Genomic DNA, 19416 nt, shown 5'->3' with positions numbered 1-19416 from the left:
ACACACACACACACACACACACACACACACACACACACACACACACACACACACACACACACACACACACACCCATATGCAGATGCACAGAGACAAGGGAGAGACACACTGATCTGCTCCATCTGTTTTATTTATGAATCCTATCCCAGAAGGCTAATTGTATAACAAACAGACCCATAACTCAAAGAGGAGAGAAGAGGCGCTGAGAGGGAGAAAGGCGAAAAGATGGACCTAAAGAGAGCGATGCGGTTACTGCCAGTTGGCGCTAAAGAGGGGGGGGAATGTGACTCTTTTTCTTTGTAATAAGAGGAGCACTAGCCAAAATTCTCTGTGATAAACGTCCTCTAAAACCTTTACCCCGCTTCCCCCGATTGTCCTTTGTGAAAAGAGGAGGAGGTTTGCAGGATGGTCCCTGAAGCCTGAAAGATGCTCCTCCTCAACTAGATTTAGGGGAGACCCTTGACTTTGTTGAACATCAAGCAGATGTGAAGTGCTATCTATCTATCTGCGGCTCTCTTCCCTGTCTCCCCACTCTCGCTGCTTGTCAGGTTGTTGGCCAGGCTCAGCTGCCTCAGTGGAAATCCATCAAAGTCTGAATGAATACCCAACGCTGCACAGTGAAAACTCTGACCCTGCAGTATTGGATAGATGCCTCAACACTTCTTCCATTTTAAGTTTGAAATGTGCAGAGAGAGGGGGAGGGCAGAGGGGGGGATAGAGAGAAAAAGGCAGATAGTTTTGAGATGAGATCTGTCTCTCCTCTTGTCAAAAGGTTTCAGGATCTTCTAGACCCTCGTGCCTTCACTGGCAAAGAATGATTGAATATAGCCAGCTATAACTGGACAGAGGCTCTTGTTATTAAGGGTTGGTTCATACTGGCTTTGTTATCAAGAGTTAGATGGAAAGACAGAGGAAGTCACAGCCTCTGGGCCAAGAAACAGTCTGTACTTGACACCCAGGATTACAGGAACGTTTTGCTTTGTAAGTTTTGTTTTTGTGCGTTTAAAAAAAAAAAAAAGATAGGACATGTTTTTGAGATTCTGGTCAGTATTTTGTTGAACCTTTAAAGCAGAGCAATACTAGCTGTTAACTACTGGTTTCCTATTCAATGGATACATGAATAAATGGTATCAATCTTCTCATATAACTCTTGGCGAGAAACTGAATACACATAATTTCCCAAAACGTGGAAATATTTCTCTTAAATTTCCTCCATGAAAACATCGAAGTCAAGCCAAAACTAAAATATAAATCCAGACCTTATTGGGTAATCACATATTTGTCTAGTTGAAGGCTCATTATAGAAATTCTTAATTCAAACTAAAATATATTCATAATTGTGTCTACTCTGAATGTCTACCAGTAATTGTTTAGCATACTGTATATCTCTGTAAAATGGAATTTATTTAAAAAAAAACATTTTACAACATTTTCATCAAGCTTAGAGTCCTGGTGCAACAACCACTGTTTGCTGTGTTGATATGTGTACTGCCTTTTTACTTTTTAATTAAATTTTACCCCAAAACTCCTGTTGAACTGAACTGAAACAGGACTTTGCCAAAGCGGAGAAATGTGAAAAGTTCATTCACTGTTGACACAGTGTAATGAGGATGGAGAGGATGAGAGGAGAAGCTCTGGAGAGGAAGAAGGGATTAGGAGTTGAATGGGGCGAGAGGGAGATTGAAAGAAGGCCACTGACAGCAGAAGGCATCAATACAGACCTGCCCCTCCCCCGCTGGGGGTTCGCCATCGGGTGCAAAGGGGACGAGTAGAGAAACACAAGAGAGAGGGAACGCCCCCTCTTTTTCTAAACCCTTGGTTAAGACCGAGGTCATGACTGAGCCTGATGAAGACGTCAAAAACTCTGACTGACAGCCACTCACGCACACACTCACACAGAGAGAGTTTAGCTACAGAGTGCAGGGTCATGACCGAGGTAGATGAAGACGTCAAAAGTTTGACAGCTGCGATCCGTCTGGGAGGATCGGAAATGAAGGAGGAGAGACAAGAGGAGTGAAACAACAGAGAGAATTTGAAATGTGAACGGCCAGGAAGGCGGAATGAAAGAGGAGCCTTTTTTTGTTTCGCTGTCTCTGCACTGGCCTCCCTTTTTCTGTGGTGTGACTGCCTGGGAGGGTTGGACTGCTTCTGTGTTCCCTGCGTCCACAGAGATTTCATGCTTGTGCTTCTTTCCAACGCACCTGCAGTGTCTCGTCAAACGCAGAAAGTGTTTGGGACGAGAACGGGATGAAAAGAGGGAGAGGGGACTCAAAGGGAGATGACAGAAAGAAAGAGTGAGCGCTGGATAGAAAAGAGTGCGTAATCGCTGTATTCAGCCCCTAATTATTGCACCGCATTTCTGGACTCTGGGCATGCTGGAGTGATGATTTAGTGTGCGTGTTTGTGCACGAGTGTTCATGTGTGGGTACTGTATCTCTGATTCTCTGCCTAACAAAGCCCTCCCTCCCATACACTCACAGTTTGGAGGACTGCCCATGGAATGCCTATAGAGAGAAGAGTGTGTTGAGGCAAACAGAGAGAGAGGAGGTGTGTGTGTGTGTGTGTGTGTGTGTGTGTGTGTGTGTGTGTGTGTGTGTGTGTGTAACTCAGGTGGGGGGAATGGTCTGCATTCCACCGTCACAGTCAGGGTCTGCGCGTGCTATTGTCTCCTTTCTCCCAGGTTGTTCTTAATGTAGAGGAGCTCTGCCAGCACCAGCAGTCAGTCTGTAGCTCTCTGGCATCGGAACAAGCCCCGCTCTCTCTCTGTCTCCCTCTCATTATCCCTCCTCTCTCTTCTCCAACTCTTCTCCCCTGATCCGCGGTCAGGGGTGGGTGGGGGTGCTACTGCTGCTGGTGGCAGGGGGTGATCTGTGTGCGATGGGGGGAGAGGGGGGTGTATTGTTGCAGAGCCCTTTTCACATGCTAATGTCTGCACTGTTGGCTTTGGGCAGGCAAACACACAAATCCATCGTAGCACCAGTTTTTGTGAGTATTTAAATGTAGACAAACTTAAAGCTGCGGCTTACACTGAGCACATTCCTTAGGTTTTAAATGCAGACCCGTGTGAGAAGCTAGTGCCCGTGCATGATGTATGAGATGAATTTAATACCAGGCTCTGTAGGAATGCGAGTTCCTGGGGAGCGGGGGCTGTCCTTTCAATGAAGACATACAGGAGGAAGAAGATAAGGATCACGGCTTATCTCCAGCTTTTTCGGCGGCTTTTAATTAACGGGCCATGACCCCTGAGATTAATAGCGTCCCTCCTTCTCGCGTGACAGTCTATCAATCCGTCCATCCATCCGTCAGTCCGTCCCTCCCTCCATCCATCACACGGACAGGTGTCACTGTGGAGCGGCCGGGGGTACTTCCTCCATCTACACCCCTCTGCTGGGAAAGAACAAGGGATGATGACAGATAACATGGGGTCAGGAGGAATACACACACACACACACCCACCCACACAAATACAGTGTGCCGACAAGGCTCTTACTCAGATTTGCAGTGAGCCCCATTTGCATTTTAGGTAGCAGATGAATGCATATGCAAATGCCGACAATGCTGATAACAATCAAAGGGCACCTTCCCCTGTGCTTCTCTCCCTCCTCCTCACTCGCTATCTTTTTGTCTCTCCACTTCTTTATCTCTTGCTTCTTGTCAGTGGCTTGCTGTCTCTCCCAGTCAACCTTCCCTCCATCTTTTTCACACTTTCTCGTGCTTGACAAAAAAGCTGATTGCAGTCTATTTGCTCCCGTGCTAACAGGCAAAATGTGAACACAGACATGCACACACACATCTCTCCTTATCTCCCTTTTTTTTAAAGTATGTTTGTGTCCAAATCCCTCCCTTTTTATTGGATAGGCTCAGGATCCGCACAGCCCTCGGTAGCGTAGGGTTAATGTCGGGTTAATGACACCCTCATGAGCTCTTATTCGGGGTCAGCTGCGCTCACCCCCCCCCTGTCAAAACCAGTGCTAAAAAAGACACAAAAGGCAACAGAGGGAATAGAGACATGAGAGGGCGCTGAAGGAAGTTTATGGCTTCAAATACTTGCTCCTTTCTTCCTCTTCCTCCTTCAATCCGTCCTCTGTGTTGGAGACAAGGATAGAGGATTGGTTTGACAGAGACAAAGGCAGCGTGACTCCCCTGGCAGCGTCTTGTTTAGTCCTATAATCAACCCTTAAGTCTTTAGCAGGTCAAATACTTTTCTTTCTTTCTCTCTTTATCTCCCTCGCTTTCCCATCCATGGCTTACTTCGCCAGATAGATGATTAAACACTAAGGAATGTGCACAACAGCAGAATAGTGATAAAACTGTATTTTATCTCCCATTTGATCATATCAGCTGACACATTTTAACGACTCCTGAAAGCCAGCCTTATCAGCCGTGAATGTGTTTATGAATTTACAGGTTTCGACAAACGCTTTAAAGCCTCGTGTGTTACGTGTGCGGTCTCATTTGAATTACTATCAATATCAAGCCATAAACGCTGCTTCAAAGCTTTTCAAGGATTTGGCACGCAGAGTATCATACCGAGATAGAGCAGGATGGAGAGAGTTGTCAGAGACACAAAGACAGATAAGTAGAGGTCGAGGAGGAAGTGCGCCGGGAGCGAATGAGGGAGGTTGTGAAAAATGTGAAAGGGAGGGCAGATGAGTGTGTGAAAGAGCAAATCTATGGTGGCTCACACAGATGGAGCAGGATGGTCGGTGTGAGAAGATTACAGAGAAGACTTCCTCCCTCTCATTTGCTGATGAGAGTGTCATAAAGCACTAGAACACACACACACACACACACACACACACACACACACACACACACACACACACACCATTCCCACATTCCTATCCACTCCTACTGGGATGTCTTCATCTCTCTTGGAAATTGAAAGCTTTGAAAAAAGAATGAGCAGAGAAACCGGGAAAGATGGTGGGATTGAGGAAGGAGAGTGAATAGGGTGTGATGATGAAAAGGAAGGTGTTGAGAAAATGATTGCCGTGGAAACAAACGAGAGGGTTTCCTTCCAAAATTAAAAAGATGAAAAAAATGTCTCGAACCAGCCACGCTCTGCCATCTCTTTCGCTTCACCAGTGGATGTCAAGCGGTATAATTATGTACTCATTTATTGTATTGTTACTCTGTCAATGCGTGAATTCCTTGGTAAGCGGAGAGAAGCTTTCTCCCCCCTCTACTCCCCCTCTGTCTCTCCATCACCCTCTCTGTTTCTCCTCTTTCACTTATTTAAATGTCAGTTATATTTGTGTTGGCGTTGCATTTTGATGTATTCAGTTGTGGTGTTTGTGTGTGTGAGTGGGAGCTGATCACCTAGTGTTCCTTTAGGTGGTTTATTTCTTTGCAAAGATAAAAGAAATCATTCTACCCCTCCCCCTCATGCTATATCTATTTATCTCTACATCTTTTTTTGTACACTTGTTTATCTTTGGTTGGAATTGCAGTCTATGTGTTGACTTTGTTGTCAGCCGTCAATATGTAGGGTAACTAAGACTGTAACAAGGCTCAGGGGTCAGCTGACCTGAAGTCAGTGTTTAATGCACTGCTTGCAGCCCCTATCATGCTGGACTTTAATTACTCAAAGCTGACGAATACCATGGATGTTTTGGTGTCCATTTTTTTGGTGTCTCAACAAAACATGTTATTTTAACCAAAATGTGTTTTTTTTTTCTATCAGCGGACAGCTGTGGTGCAAATTAAGGCTGTAACTAATTAATTTAATATTTTAATTTAGCAGCAGCAACAGTAAATGTCCCCTGTTTACGTATTTAAAAAATGCTTATTTTGTCCAACCAACAGTTTAAAAATTAAAATACCTGTGAACCATTTACATTTCATAAAAAATCAGTCAGCTAAATTGTGAATATGATTGCCCGAAATGACCAAAAACATTGCCACTTACCACCATTAGTGGTCCAAAACAGGGCACCTTTAACTACAGTGTTCTGTTGAAGGAAACGTGTTGTCACTTCATTTTACAAGATATTTATTGATGTCTACAATAAAGTTTATATCAATGTGACCTGTTGTTATGGACATTTTCAGGACCAGGTGTACGTGGCTATGCATTGTTATTGAAGTGGAGTCTTAAATCTGTCTGTTTCTGTCCCTCTGCAGCCTGCTCTGTTGGGTTTTACAAGGCCAAGTCTTCAGAAGCAGTATGCTCCAAGTGTCCTCCGCACAGCCACTCGCTCAGAGACGGTGCGACCGCCTGCGACTGCCACTCTGGATTCTACCGCGCCGACAGCGACCCTCCCTCCATGGCCTGCACCCGTAAGGACACACACACACACACACACACACACACACACACACACACACACACACACACACACACACACACACACACACACACACACACACATGCCCTGTCTCTCAGACACACAACACACTAAAAAGAAATACCACAGAATAAAACATCCACCCCATCAAAAACATCTCTGAACATTATGGTTTCAGTCTAATGCCAGATGTCTACTTTTCAACTTGTGCCAATGGCTTGCAGCAACCCCCTCCCCCCCATATACAACCCGTATACCCTCCCCATTATGTGCAATATAGAATATAAACTTTATTGGTTTTGTTCATGCTTAATCAAGCTTATATCCCCCGAATCTTCCCCAGAGCCACCATCAGCTCCACAGCAGCTCATCTCCGTGGTGAATGAGACCTCGGTGGTGTTGGAGTGGGCCCTCCCCCGCCGGCTGGGGGGACGGAGTGACACCAGCTACAGTCTGGAGTGCCTCATCTGTCAGACCGCCAGCCACAGTCAGACTGGCAGTAAAGCCCCCCCCAGGAATCACAGCCTCTCTCAGCCTGAGGCTCAGCGCGTCGGCCTGGGGATGCAGTCAGACCAGGGGATTGTGGGATCTGAAGTCCAGTCAGGGAGGGGGGTCTACCAGGGCAGACCTGGGGATTACCCGAGGCCCGGCGCAGGCTCCAGCTCTCAGCTCTGCCTGCCCTGCGCCTCCGATGTGATTTTCTCCCCAGAGCAGAGTGGCCTGAAGAGCAGCCGGGTGGTGGTGAGCGAGCTGAGGGCCCACACACACTACACCTTCATCGTCCACGCGCGCAACGGGGTCTCCCTGGCCAGCGGTGCAGGGGCGACCCAGAGTGTGTCCGTCACCGTCACCACCAACCAAGCTGGTGAGATGAAGGCTTTGAGTGTGAGAGTAAATGTGTTTGTCGGATTGTTGCAGCAACATAAAATATGCTTATGGTTGTTGGTCCGTAAGTGGGTCAGCACAATGCAAACTGCTGTTCACTGCATGCAGACCCCCCAGGGAAGCAAGGCCCTATGGGTAATGTGGAAGCATGTTGGGGAAAACCTCCATCCAACAATATTTCAGTGCTATGAGACAACTATTGTTGCTATGATTATTAGGAAATGTATGCTTAATATATCTGTACTGCCACAAATATATTTTCAGTGCATCTTAAGAATGCATGTGATTCTGAAATAGCATTTGAAATGCAGTTAGGATAAATTAGCCCCATTTCTTGAAACATAAAAGACATAACCACATTGTAATACTGTATAAAAAAATCCATATATTGCAAATATACTTCAAATGCATTGTTTACATAACTCATTTATGCAATGTGACGCTTTCTCCACTAACAACCACATCAAGATTAATGACACTTCAAGACACCTTTCCTGCTTTCTGTCAACTGGAAACTCTGGCTCTTACTATCTGTCAGAGCTGCCATAGTTATTATTCTGTCCTCCTACACCTAACAACAGCCAAATTAATTATAGAGGTGTTCTCAAGAGGATGTCAGAAAGTGTTCAGGGAAATGTAAATCACTGATTTAAATACAAATAGACAGTGTATGTTGAGGGAAAAGTAAATGAAAACAGCACAGAGGAGAAAAGTTGACACATAAGGGCATTAGTGTATGTGAGGGTGGGATTTCCCTCTTGTCGGCTCTTAACCACGGAAGTGTGTGGAAAGTCACCCGGCTTTTATGGCGTGTTTCATTTAGGTTGTGAAGGTGTCAGCTAGTGTGTGGCGCTCCCCACACATGCTCTCCATTAGTTTTCAGCGAGTGCTTTTTTCCCCATGCTGTTACATCTAAACTGTCATTGCTTTAAGTCGTTATGGTGGCATTTAGAAAACGGCACACCTGCCTAGATCTAGATGCCCCGGGGAAATAACTTAGCTGTGTGTGCACAGCATGAGAGCTGCCTGGGATTTGTCTCGTCCAACCTGCACCACCATATGGCCCGATATCACATGAACAGGCACAAAGGAAGACAAACAGTGTGCGGGGAAGGAAAGTAGAGGAATGTAAGCAGAGAGAAAGTGGAGAATGAGGCTGGTCCCTGGGCAATAGGAAGGAATGAGATTTAGGTCAATTCTCAGGTGCACTGGGTCAATGGGATTATTGACATACAGGCAGCAGACATACCTTTAAAACGTTGCTGTGCTGTTAAACTATGATACATGGAATCTTATGAGCTTATAATATATATCTGTCACTAAGTTATTTTTCTTGTCACTGAATTATCCCTCCTCATCGTTCTCTCCCTCCCAGCTCCATCTCCTGTTTCGTCGATCTTAGCCACCGACGTCACCAGGCACAGTTTGTCGTTGTCCTGGCAACAGCCGGATAGACCCAACGGGGTCATCCTAGAATACGAGGTCAAGTTCTATGAAAAGGTGAGGCGCCCGCAGGTTAATGCAGCTCAGGCAGCTGTCTGGAATGCCGATATGTTGGCACGCTGTTTGTGTAACTTTGATGGCGGCGATGGATTTGCGGTCAGACATTGAAAAGAGCCCCTCTTTTTGTCCCGTCTAATCAGGATCAGAAGGAGCGTTCCTACCGCATAATGAGGACCTTTTCTCGGAGCGTGGATGTCACTGGTCTCAACCCCCTCACTGTGTATGTGTTTCATGTGCGTGCTCGCACCGCTGCCGGGTACGGAGACTTCAGCACCGCGTTCGAATTCGCCACCAACTCAGGTATTGTGACAGTAATGTTCATGAAGTTTTAAAACTATACGATAAAGTTTATTGTTTCCAAGGTAACAACTTTCTGGATGCGCCCTTTTTATGTCCTTCCCTGTTAGATCCCTTCCCTCTGATTGGAGAAGGAGTAAACTCAGCCTTCCTGCTGCTGTCTGTCAGCGGGGTCGGAATTTTACTGCTGATATCTGCAGCTGTCTTCATCATTAGCCGCAGGTATACACACACACAAACTCACGCACCAACTCACACACACACATATATAGGCATCCATACAGGCAGGCATTCACACCTATAGGCTTTTTATGATGGTGGGAAGTTTCCCATCAGTGCATCGCTGACGTCAACATGCGTGCTGCCTCAACCCTAACTACTGCTTTTGACCAAACTGCCACAATACACACAAACAACTGCTATTGTGTTGGTAAATAGTGTGTGTGTTACCTGGAGCTTTTAAAGGGGATTATAGTGAGACAGTGATAATCCCTTTGTCCCTGACTTGTCATTACTGTCTCTTCAGCAGCACAGCTTGTATGTCAACTTCAATTGGTGTGTGTACACACACACACACACACACACACACACACACACACACACACACACACACCTGCTCAGCCACAAAGGTGTTTTTGACAGTTTCTTTGTTTAATGGAAACACCTTTTATCTTGCGCTACCTGAGGCATCGCCCCTCCTCCCTCTCTCTTGAAATGCTTTCATCTCCTCGCTCTGCCTCTCCTGCAGCCCGTTGCTCTCTGTTCTCATTGTCTTCCCTCTCAATGGCGGCAAATCCTGAAAAAGCCAGTGAATGCCCAGCGCTACTAGGAATGAAAATAAACAAAGTTGAAAAAAATGGGACACAACAATGTTTTTCCATTTGTCATTTCTTGCAAACTGTTAAAATCCTGACAAAAAAAAAGAGTGACAAAAAGCGTTTTTGTGTCTTTTCTATCGGTGTGTTACATGTCAATCACCTTCTTTATCTCATCAGGAGGAGCAAGTACAGTAAAACAAAGCAGGAATCTGAGGAGGAGAAACATCTTAACCCAGGTACTTCACACACACACACACACACACACACACACACACACACACACACACACACACACACACACACACACACACACACACACACACACACACACACAGACTGAGACAGACTGATGCTCTTTATTACATTTCTTCTACACCTGCACACATCCTACACACTTATTGCCAAAGCTATTTGCATAGCATATGCAGCAGTTATACAACTCCTATTTCTTACCCTCCTCTGCATCCTTCCTCCTCTCCCGCCTCTCCTTTATGGCAGGAGTTAAAATCTACGTGGATCCGTTCACCTATGAAGACCCCGATCAGGCCATCCACGAGTTTGCCAAGGAGATTGATGTTAGCAGTATTCACATCGAGAGGGTTATTGGCATGGGTAAGCTTGGCATCAGTTTCCGCACACACACACACGCACGCGCGCAGTAACAGGCCCCCACACACATGCTGGCTTGGCGCTGACACTGCTGTTTGCTCTGTGTGTGTGTAGGAGAGTTTGGGGAGGTGTGCAGTGGTCGGCTGCGTGTTCAGGGAAAGAGGGAGATCTACGTGGCCATCAAGAGTCTGAAGGCGGGGTACTCTGACAAACAGAGGCGGGACTTCCTGTCTGAGGCCTCCATCATGGGACAGTTTGACCATCCCAACATCATCAGGCTGGAGGGTGTCGTCACAAGATGTGAGTTGAAGAACTTGCAATTTCAAATTTGTAGTATTTGGGTTGTGAGTTTGCAGTATATGTACCTATTTTGGACTCGCACCTGCAGACTTGCACATACAGTACATATATTTATCACATATATTCACATCTGTATATATTTTAACAGTTTACCTAATTATATTGTTGTTATCCCTTTGCCTACCCTTACCTGCCCTAGCCTGTTTTATTTGTCTCTTATTGATGTTTCTGCTTTGATACCTGAAATTACCTACAGGGATTAATGAAGGTCTGATCTTGTTGCATTTTAACATTTATTACTCTTTACTTGTTTAGGTAAGCCTTTGATGATCATTACAGAATACATGGAAAATGGATCCCTGGATACTTTTCTTCGGGTACATGCATTTCCTCATACTGTCTAATTTTCTTTCCAATAAATACAGCTTTGCATTTTTCCATCTCACTGAAAAATGTACTAAATAACAGATAATAACCATGTCATGACCTCGAGAGCTACCTGTTGCTAACCTGCCCTCCTGTCTCTATAACTTTCATGTTACAGAAACATGACGGGCAGTTCACGGTGATCCAGCTGGTCGGCATGCTGCGCGGCATCGCCTCAGGTATGAAGTACCTGTCGGACATGAGCTACGTTCACAGAGACCTGGCAGCTCGTAACATCCTGGTCAACAGCAACCTGGTGTGTAAGGTGTCCGACTTCGGCCTGAGTCGAGTTCTGGAGGACGACCCAGAGGCTGCCTACACCACGAGGGTAAGACACACACAGAAATAACATATACAAACAAACAGCTAACCGTTAGCCGTCATTCTTGTTAGCTGTGTCATTCCTAGCCTATTTATTAGCTGCTTTTTTATTGTTAAAAGATTTGTTATAGACAAATGCATGAACAATTGACTGGCTTTTAATACTAGTTGAACATGACATGTTGTTTTTTATCTTATTTTTAATTATTGTTTTATTCTTTTACTCCTTTTGTGTTATTGTATATTGTATGTGTTCCCTGTACAGCACTTTGGTAAACTGAGGTTATTTTAAATGTGCTTTATAAATAAATAAAGATTGAGATTGGAAAAAAATCAAAGAATACATCTTAAAGCCACAACAATAGGAATAAAAACTATTTCTCTCTTCAGATATATTAATCAATGAGGTAATCAGTCAGGCAAAAGACCAAATTAAACAATGATAGAAATAAAAACCCTTTATTCACTGGACCAAAATGACTTTGACTTCTTTATTAGGAGGCTAGTGGGACTTATCTCTCCCCTGGAGGGAAGATCCCCATCAGGTGGACGGCTCCAGAGGGCATATCCTACAGGAAGTTCACCACGGCGAGCGATGTGTGGAGTTATGGTGTCGTCATGTGGGAGGTGGTTTCATACGGAGAGAGGCCCTACTGGGACATGAACAACCAGGATGTGAGTCATTCTATACATCATCTAACCTACAGTTTGTTCTAAGACAAAAGAGGGAGCTCATTCCATAAAGACTTTGCATATACCTTACCTTAAATGGTAAATTACAAATCAGAACACCTCCATTAATATTATATGATTAATTTGAGGAAAAAAAAGATTGAGCTTCACAACATGGAGTAATTTGAAGATTAAAAGGGAAATTCTTTTTTTTGCCACCTTGTTTTCATAGTTCCAGCCATATGCTGCTGGTAATTACAATACTCGTCAGATTCATTGCTAGAGTTTTGAACAGTTTTTTTTAAAAAACAAACTGATATCATGCAAAATGCTATTTAAGAATCCGGGCATGTTTTTATAACATACTGTAGAATTACCTTTTTTTGACATATTTTATTATTCATTTTTTACATAACATACTAGGGCATTTTGAAATACCTAACTATGTCTATTTATAAGAAATGTTTCGACATACCATCCTAGGACTTTTTAATCACTTTTTGACATACTGCACAATAACATGTAGAATATTTGATGAGGTTTTTTGACATAGTATACTGAATTTACTGACAAGTTAGTAGTATTGTAGGTCAATGTTTAACTAGGAAGCAGCCATTTGAGAGCGATCCATGTTTACAGCCATTCACCTGCTTTTTCATTAAAAAATTAGTATAATATGACCAAAGTGGGATTTTCTTCAAATGGATTGCTGATATGGTCGCCCTCGTGCATTCTGCTGTGAAACTTTGTATTTCAGATTCAAGCCATGAAGTTAGTGAGTAATTGTGTTTATAACTGAAGAGGAAGATAAAATGTTCATTAAACATCATTTGTGTGCTGTGAGAAAGGGAAATTAAACTCTCACTTCTCCAGAGTCCACACATATTTAACTGTGAAGTGGAAGTGGAAAGAGCCCCACTTCTTTGGGATATTTTGGAAAAGCCTTCGGGAGAAAAATAAACCGTCCTCTGTGTGACGCACTGAATCCTGACGCAGTGACCTCTGCACCGTTTTAAAAATAGTAAATATGCCTTTGAATCATCCACAGAAAGGGCAGCAGGCAAAGACTTAGTTCTTTAGTCACAGGATTCTTTTTTTAATATAAATATTTAGACTTCACAAAAAGATGACTAGAATATGCTGCTTAATGTTATCCCTCAGCCAAGCAGTCTGAGATCTGAGACAGAAATCCCATTTCAGAGCAAATTTGCAACAACTTTGCTATCAAAGCTTGTTAAGTTGGAGTAGGTCAAAGAGGCAGCGCAGCATATGGAAATCTTCGGACATGATTGATTTCATCTGCAGCACACTTAGTAGTAAGAACAATTTCCTGATGAGCTGTTCTCTAGACACTTTATCCATCGTATTTACTTTGTTTTGGGTTTTTTCAGGACAAATCAGTACACGCCGAGCTGCTCCTCTGTCTTTTTCAGTTTATTTGTTTTACTGCTACACTGGGGAGAAGATTTATGGCATAACAAACTTAAACCTAATTTGTTAATTAACTTGTATCCCAATTCCATACTACAGTACGTAATGAGGCATTTCTTAATTTGAAGATTTGACCTGCTTACCAACACAGATAGTTACCCACATCTCATGGAGGCACTTATGCATATGGAAATTGGGCAAATATGCTAAAATTTAAAACAAAGTAAAAGCAAAAAACAGCCAACTCACTGACTCCATGAACACATTCTACTTCCTGTTTACACGCCCCTAAGCCCACACACTATTTGTTCAAAACTTAGAGCACAACTATCCATCAAATACTGTAGGAGTATGACAAAGAATAATAATAACAATAACTTTTAATGAAGACTAAGGCTCAAAAGGCGCAGTTGTCTCAGTCGTGTCTGAACATGGAACACTGTCAGTAATGGACAGTATCGTTCCACAGTATAATCGACAAAGGAAAGAGAAGAACTGCTCACATCTGCAAAAAATTAAATAAATTGCAGTTGGTGGTGAGACAGCTCTGGGAACAACAGAAAAGTAATAAATCTTCTGCTTTCTTTCTGTGAAATGTAATTGGTGGTTGCGTTTTAAAGTGGCTGTTTGATTGAAGTCCGTTAGCTCATTTCCTGCACAAAACCGTAATGATTTATTGTTTGCTAACTGCAAACACAATATACAGTAATGATTAGAATATACTGTGCACTGTATGCTACTAGTAAACACTGTGGGATTTGAATGCCAGATGCAGAACTGTTCTGCATTAGTATAACAATTCTACCTGATTACATCTTTAGAAAAGTATTTTCTCTGTCCTTTCTTTAGGTGATAAAAGCGATAGAAGAAGGCTACCGTCTGCCTGCGCCCATGGACTGCCCAGTGGTGCTGCACCAGCTCATGTTGGACTGCTGGGAGAGAGAGAGGGCCGAGAGACCCACCTTCAGCCAGATACTCAACATGCTGGATAAACTCATCCGTAACCCCGGGTCGCTGCGCCGGACAGGAGGGGACAGGTACAAACTGGAAATGTAAATACACTCATTACAGATCACAGACACATACATTGAAGGTCTCCTATCATGCAAAATGCACTTTTTTATGTCTTTTATACATAAATATGTGTCCCCGGTGTGTCAGGGAACTCACAAAGTGTCCGAAAACAAAACCCTCTCTCTTTTCCTCCGCACCCAAATCTCTAAAAACGGGGGTACAACGGAGCTGAATCCAGATTTGCGTCCGATATGACGTAATATCGGAAATGTGGGCTGGCTTTACGCCCACGGCCCTATCGGAAACGTTGCTATCAGAAACAATGTGCGACATTTGGGAAGTAATATAGTCTTTGTTTACATTAGCAAGCATCGCTAACTCTCAGATCTAACCTGCTCTGGAGAGAGCATGTGTAAAAAAGCAGGAAATAAAGAAAGGAACTCACCTTGTAGTAAACCCGCTGGAAAAAAGCATTTGAGCTCCATACTGTTTCAGAAATAATCCTTGCAGTGGTTTGGAACATGATATGGCATTTAATCACGGCAGCATTTAGCTGTATCTGAACAGAGCAGACAGCCTGCTCGTCACAGAACTCACTAGAGGTTTCTCAATACTCAAATTTCCCCTCCTCGACTCCTCGACTCCTCGGTCCTCCGGTAGTGACCCGGAAATGAATTTCAGCGCGCCATGTTGAAGGACATCTCATTTCTCTAAATGCACTTCGAGGACCGAGGACCGAGCATCGAGCATCGAGGAGGCTCTCTGGAGGAGCTCTAACCGAGGAGACACTGATGCATCCTCCACGGCTCCTCCACGGATGCATTTCCAGGAACGGTGGAGGCGTGGCGCACGGCCGGACTTATCTCAGCCAATGACAGCTCTGCATGCATCCCTTGGATATTATTTTAGTAACTGCTTTCATCGCAACGCGATGTTTACAGTGAGAACAGCTGTGAGGTCCGTGCAGAAAGCAGAGCAGTGTGTAAAATATATATCACTCAGTATAACAGGCCTACATTACTTTCTGTATTTGTATGCTGTAGATATTCGATATTTTTCTAAGACCTTTTCTAATTTAGTCGAGGAGGGGAAATTTGAGTATTGAGAAACCTCTATTGTGTGCCTGCGTGCTCAAAAGAGGGCGGGGCCAGCAGCTACTGACCCTAAATCAGCAGTTCTCAAACAGGGCTGAAACAGAGGGATATGAGGGATGACTAAAATGCATGATCTATTTGGTATTTTGAGCAAAACACATCATAGACATGTATTTTATATATATTTATATATCTGAGACTGATAATATATGCCTAAAAATAGCATAATAGGAGACCTTTAAGTATTAATTCATAACCCACACCTACATTATTCCACACGGATGATTAGGTGCTAGATCTCCTATTTCAGGACATTACCAATCTTCTTCCTTTCTCCCTGTTTTTACAGACCCACAGCCACTATGTTGGAGTCAGTGGTGGGCTCAGAGGTGTGTGTGTCAGTCCTCCCGGAGGTGTGTGTGCCCGGCTGGTCGGTGTGTGAGTGGCTGCAGTCCATCGGGCTGGAGAGGTACAGAGACACTCTGGCAGCAGCCGGATACACCAGCCTCGACAGCCTCCTGGCTCTCTCACACCAGTAAGTGCCCCTTCATGGGGAAATGGACTTTGGCATTTACTCATCACATTTCTAACTGCAAAAACCACAAGCTGCACATTCAGAAGGAGTTGCACAAACATATGTATTTGCGCACTTAATAGTAAGGCAAGGCACGTTTATTTATATAGCACCTTTCAACATAAGGCAATTCAAAGTGCTTTACAAAATAAAAGACATTAAGAAATAATATGACATTTAAAAACAGTCAGTCATATAAACATAAAACATGAACAACACAGGTATAAAAAACATGAATAATCCTTTCTATTGAAGTCTCCACGAGACATTTTTACATTTCCCAGAAGCCTTTTTTTTTTTAGAGTCCCTGAATCTGGATTTTAAACCTATTGTTTTTAGATTGCTTGAACCTAATATATTTAAACCTAGTAAGATATATACTGTTTGGTTTTATTTTTCACACAGCTGTGGTCATGTCATTTCTACCTGGCACTTTTAATAGTGCAGTGTGGTCAAATAAACGTGTTTTTAAAATGTGTAATTCAAACACCTCTAAGAAAATATTGAAATAAGTAGCCATCAATGTTAAAATGTCAGTTTAAAAGACACAGCCCCCGATTAACAACGTCAGAAAAAGCGATATGCTGACACATTTACAATTTGTCAAGATGTCAGTAAAGGCCTCACAGTACTTTCACTGTATAATTAAATAAAAAAGCTGATATACTCTAATGTCCCTGTTTAAGAGTAATTTGAGCAGGCTTTTTTTTATCAAACAGAAACATACGTCTTTTATTAAATATAAGCTTTTGCCTTGTTTTATCTATTTCAGAAGACCCAAAAAAGAAATGAATCCATCTAAATGGTATTCTCTTCAGCCTATTCATAGAACTCTGTCGTCATCCAAAATATATCAATACACATAAAAGAATGATCCAATGGGTGGATGAATGGGTGGTGAATGTGGACATATATATTTAATATGAAACAGCTTCCTCGCCACTGAGCTGTGGTTTCTTGTTCACATTGCTTTTTCTTCTCATGTGTTTTTAATAGTACTGAATGACAATGGCACAAAGGCACAAACTATATTAGGCTTTGGCTACACAGACAACTTGATAATAAGGTTTTAGCTTAATTGTTAGACCGGGTTGGTTATTTATTGTTAGCTTGGTGGTTAAAGCGTTGTTCATGTGTGTCTTGAGTAGACAATGAAGCCTAAACAGCTCTTAATGCATGTGTACGGGAGCAGATGTGAGTGTCTGCTAATTGTTATAAAAAACGGTCTTATCCTTTGAATACTGCATGTGGTGGCTTTGTGTTTGAACATTATCTTTGTCTCTTCACCCACAGGGAGATGGACAGACTCGGAATAATCACACCGTCACACCAGGACATAATAATTGCTAGTGTGCAGCAAGACATGTTGTCGCAAATGCAGCACATGCAACACACAATGGTTCCAGTCTGAGCGGGGGAACGGATACAAACGTGTTTTTGAGAAGAATTTCATTTACCTCATCCATGCACTTTAGAGGGACCTTTCACCAGTGGGAATTGGAGTTAAGTCCGATGTGAAGAGAGGGAGAGAAAAGCAGCACTTTGGTGAACTTCCATCCCGTGGAGTTTTCTAAACACCATGATCTGGACGTGGCCACAGATAGCGCTAAGCTACTGAGAGCTCAGACTGAAGCCTCATCCTCTTATCCAGTTCTATTTTTCATTATTTTTACTATCTGTTTCGTGAAGGCTGACTTGTTAAGGCTGTGCATAAGCAGAATGGCTTCCAACTTCTTTTTTTTCGCTGCTTTGGGCTTGACTTGAATAAAATGTGTTTTGTGTTTGCTCGTATGTCTGCGCGTGTGTGTGTGTGTGGTGTGTGTAGCGTGAATGTACACATAATGGAATCTCCCCTGCCAAGACGTCAGCTATCTTTGAATATTCTCAATATGCAAAGTTTCCCCAGAGAGAGAGATTTGGAGGAGCCGGACAGAATGTATTATTATGAGCTCTTTCTGGTATCATACTGGAAGATCGTACAAATGTATGATTTGCTTTTTTTTTTAATTGTTCTGTTGTTATTTTTATTTTATTGTATGAATTTCCGTTGAATTAGACATTTAGAGTAGAATGTCATCCTTCAGTGTCAATTGTACATGTCTCTTATTTGATGCTAATAATTAGCTACATTAAGCATTTTGTTTATTTATGGTCTTTTTTATAGTTTGTACATTGTAAAATAGAAACACAAAGGAAATATTGTAATGATTGCCATATTGCATTGCAATAAATTCCAAAACCATCCATTTATGTAGGATATTTGTTCAACTTCGACCACTTTTTGTTTATCATTTCTGAGTTTGGCAGAAGAGAATGTCCTCTGTGGAAGTTGAGAGTTAGTCAGAGGTGCCTACAAGGAAAACAACTTGAGAAGAACACCCAGCTGAAATACTTCTGGTGTCTTCACACAGTGTTGCGTTTGTGAAAGAGAGGACAGAGAGAAGGGGGGGGGGGGAAGAAAGAGTGGCAGAGGGAGACTGAGAAGAGAAAGAGGGCTTGGATTAAAATGAGAGAAAATGAAGAGTGGGCTGTCACCATGAGCGTCTGTGTGGCATCGTGTTTATTTGTAGTCTAAATTAGGCTGAGTTTGCAATGCACACTTGTCGAATCAGCAAACATCTGCCTACCACTACACTACCACACATACTATACACACACACACACACACACACACACACACACACACACACACACACCGGGGAGTTGATTGGAGGAACCCTTTGATAGATAAAGGAAGGGAAGATATGATCTGGATTCTGGCAAAAATGTCAGTGTTTTTTTTTCAGCCTAATGAGTTTCCTTCCAACACACACACACACACACACACACACACACACACACACCAAGTGAACACATTGACACACACATCAGTACCAGCCCGCCTCACTCCCAATACATCCAAATTACACTCAGCAAACAAAATGCTGATGGTGGTTAATGAGGCAGATGCCTCCGAGTACGAGACAGAAAGAGGGAGACGCACAGAGGGAGAGAGCGGGGCTCGGGGCAAAGAAACAGGCAGCTTCTGTCAAATAATGAGGCACAGACAACACATTTAGCAGGTAGCCTTTTGTGATGATGCATCACACGCCGAGCGCTACTCCAAAAAGGGATAAAATGACATCTGGTCTTGTAGGTAATAACTGCTTGCACAGGGTAGATGAACTCACTTTCAGAGTGTG

At 43.1% G+C, this 19416-nt stretch overlaps 1 protein-coding gene across 2 annotated transcripts in view; it reads left to right on the top strand.

The window, feature by feature from the left end:
- The window catches only part of LOC104958199 (ephrin type-A receptor 4-A), a 24492-nt gene extending 6006 nt beyond the window's left edge, over positions 1–18486 (top strand). The window contains exons 6-19 of one of the 2 annotated variants that reach the window (XM_010785933.1): positions 6127–6282; positions 6634–7155; positions 8551–8675; positions 8819–8978; positions 9086–9197; positions 9971–10029; positions 10292–10405; positions 10517–10702; positions 11018–11079; positions 11247–11456; positions 11948–12124; positions 14402–14589; positions 16010–16195; positions 17528–18486. In XM_010785933.1, coding sequence (XP_010784235.1) covers positions 6127–6282; positions 6634–7155; positions 8551–8675; positions 8819–8978; positions 9086–9197; positions 9971–10029; positions 10292–10405; positions 10517–10702; positions 11018–11079; positions 11247–11456; positions 11948–12124; positions 14402–14589; positions 16010–16195; positions 17528–17645 — 2375 coding nt within the window. In that variant the 3' untranslated portion in view covers positions 17646–18486. Of the gene's footprint in view, positions 1–6126; positions 6283–6633; positions 7156–8550; positions 8676–8818; positions 8979–9085; positions 9198–9970; positions 10030–10291; positions 10406–10516; positions 10703–11017; positions 11080–11246; positions 11457–11947; positions 12125–14401; positions 14605–16009; positions 16196–17527 lie in introns of both variants that reach the window. The other variant, XM_010785926.1, reaches the window with a different exon arrangement.
- Positions 18487–19416: the final 930 nt, after the last annotated feature.

This window comes from Notothenia coriiceps, unplaced genomic scaffold (assembly GCF_000735185.1).
Source record: "Notothenia coriiceps isolate Sejong01 unplaced genomic scaffold, NC01 NC01_scaffold00000969, whole genome shotgun sequence".
NCBI classification, from domain to species: Eukaryota; Metazoa; Chordata; class Actinopteri; order Perciformes; family Nototheniidae; genus Notothenia; species Notothenia coriiceps.
The sequence above is the reverse complement of the archived record's forward strand: the minus strand, read 5'-3'. Positions and strand labels throughout refer to the sequence as shown.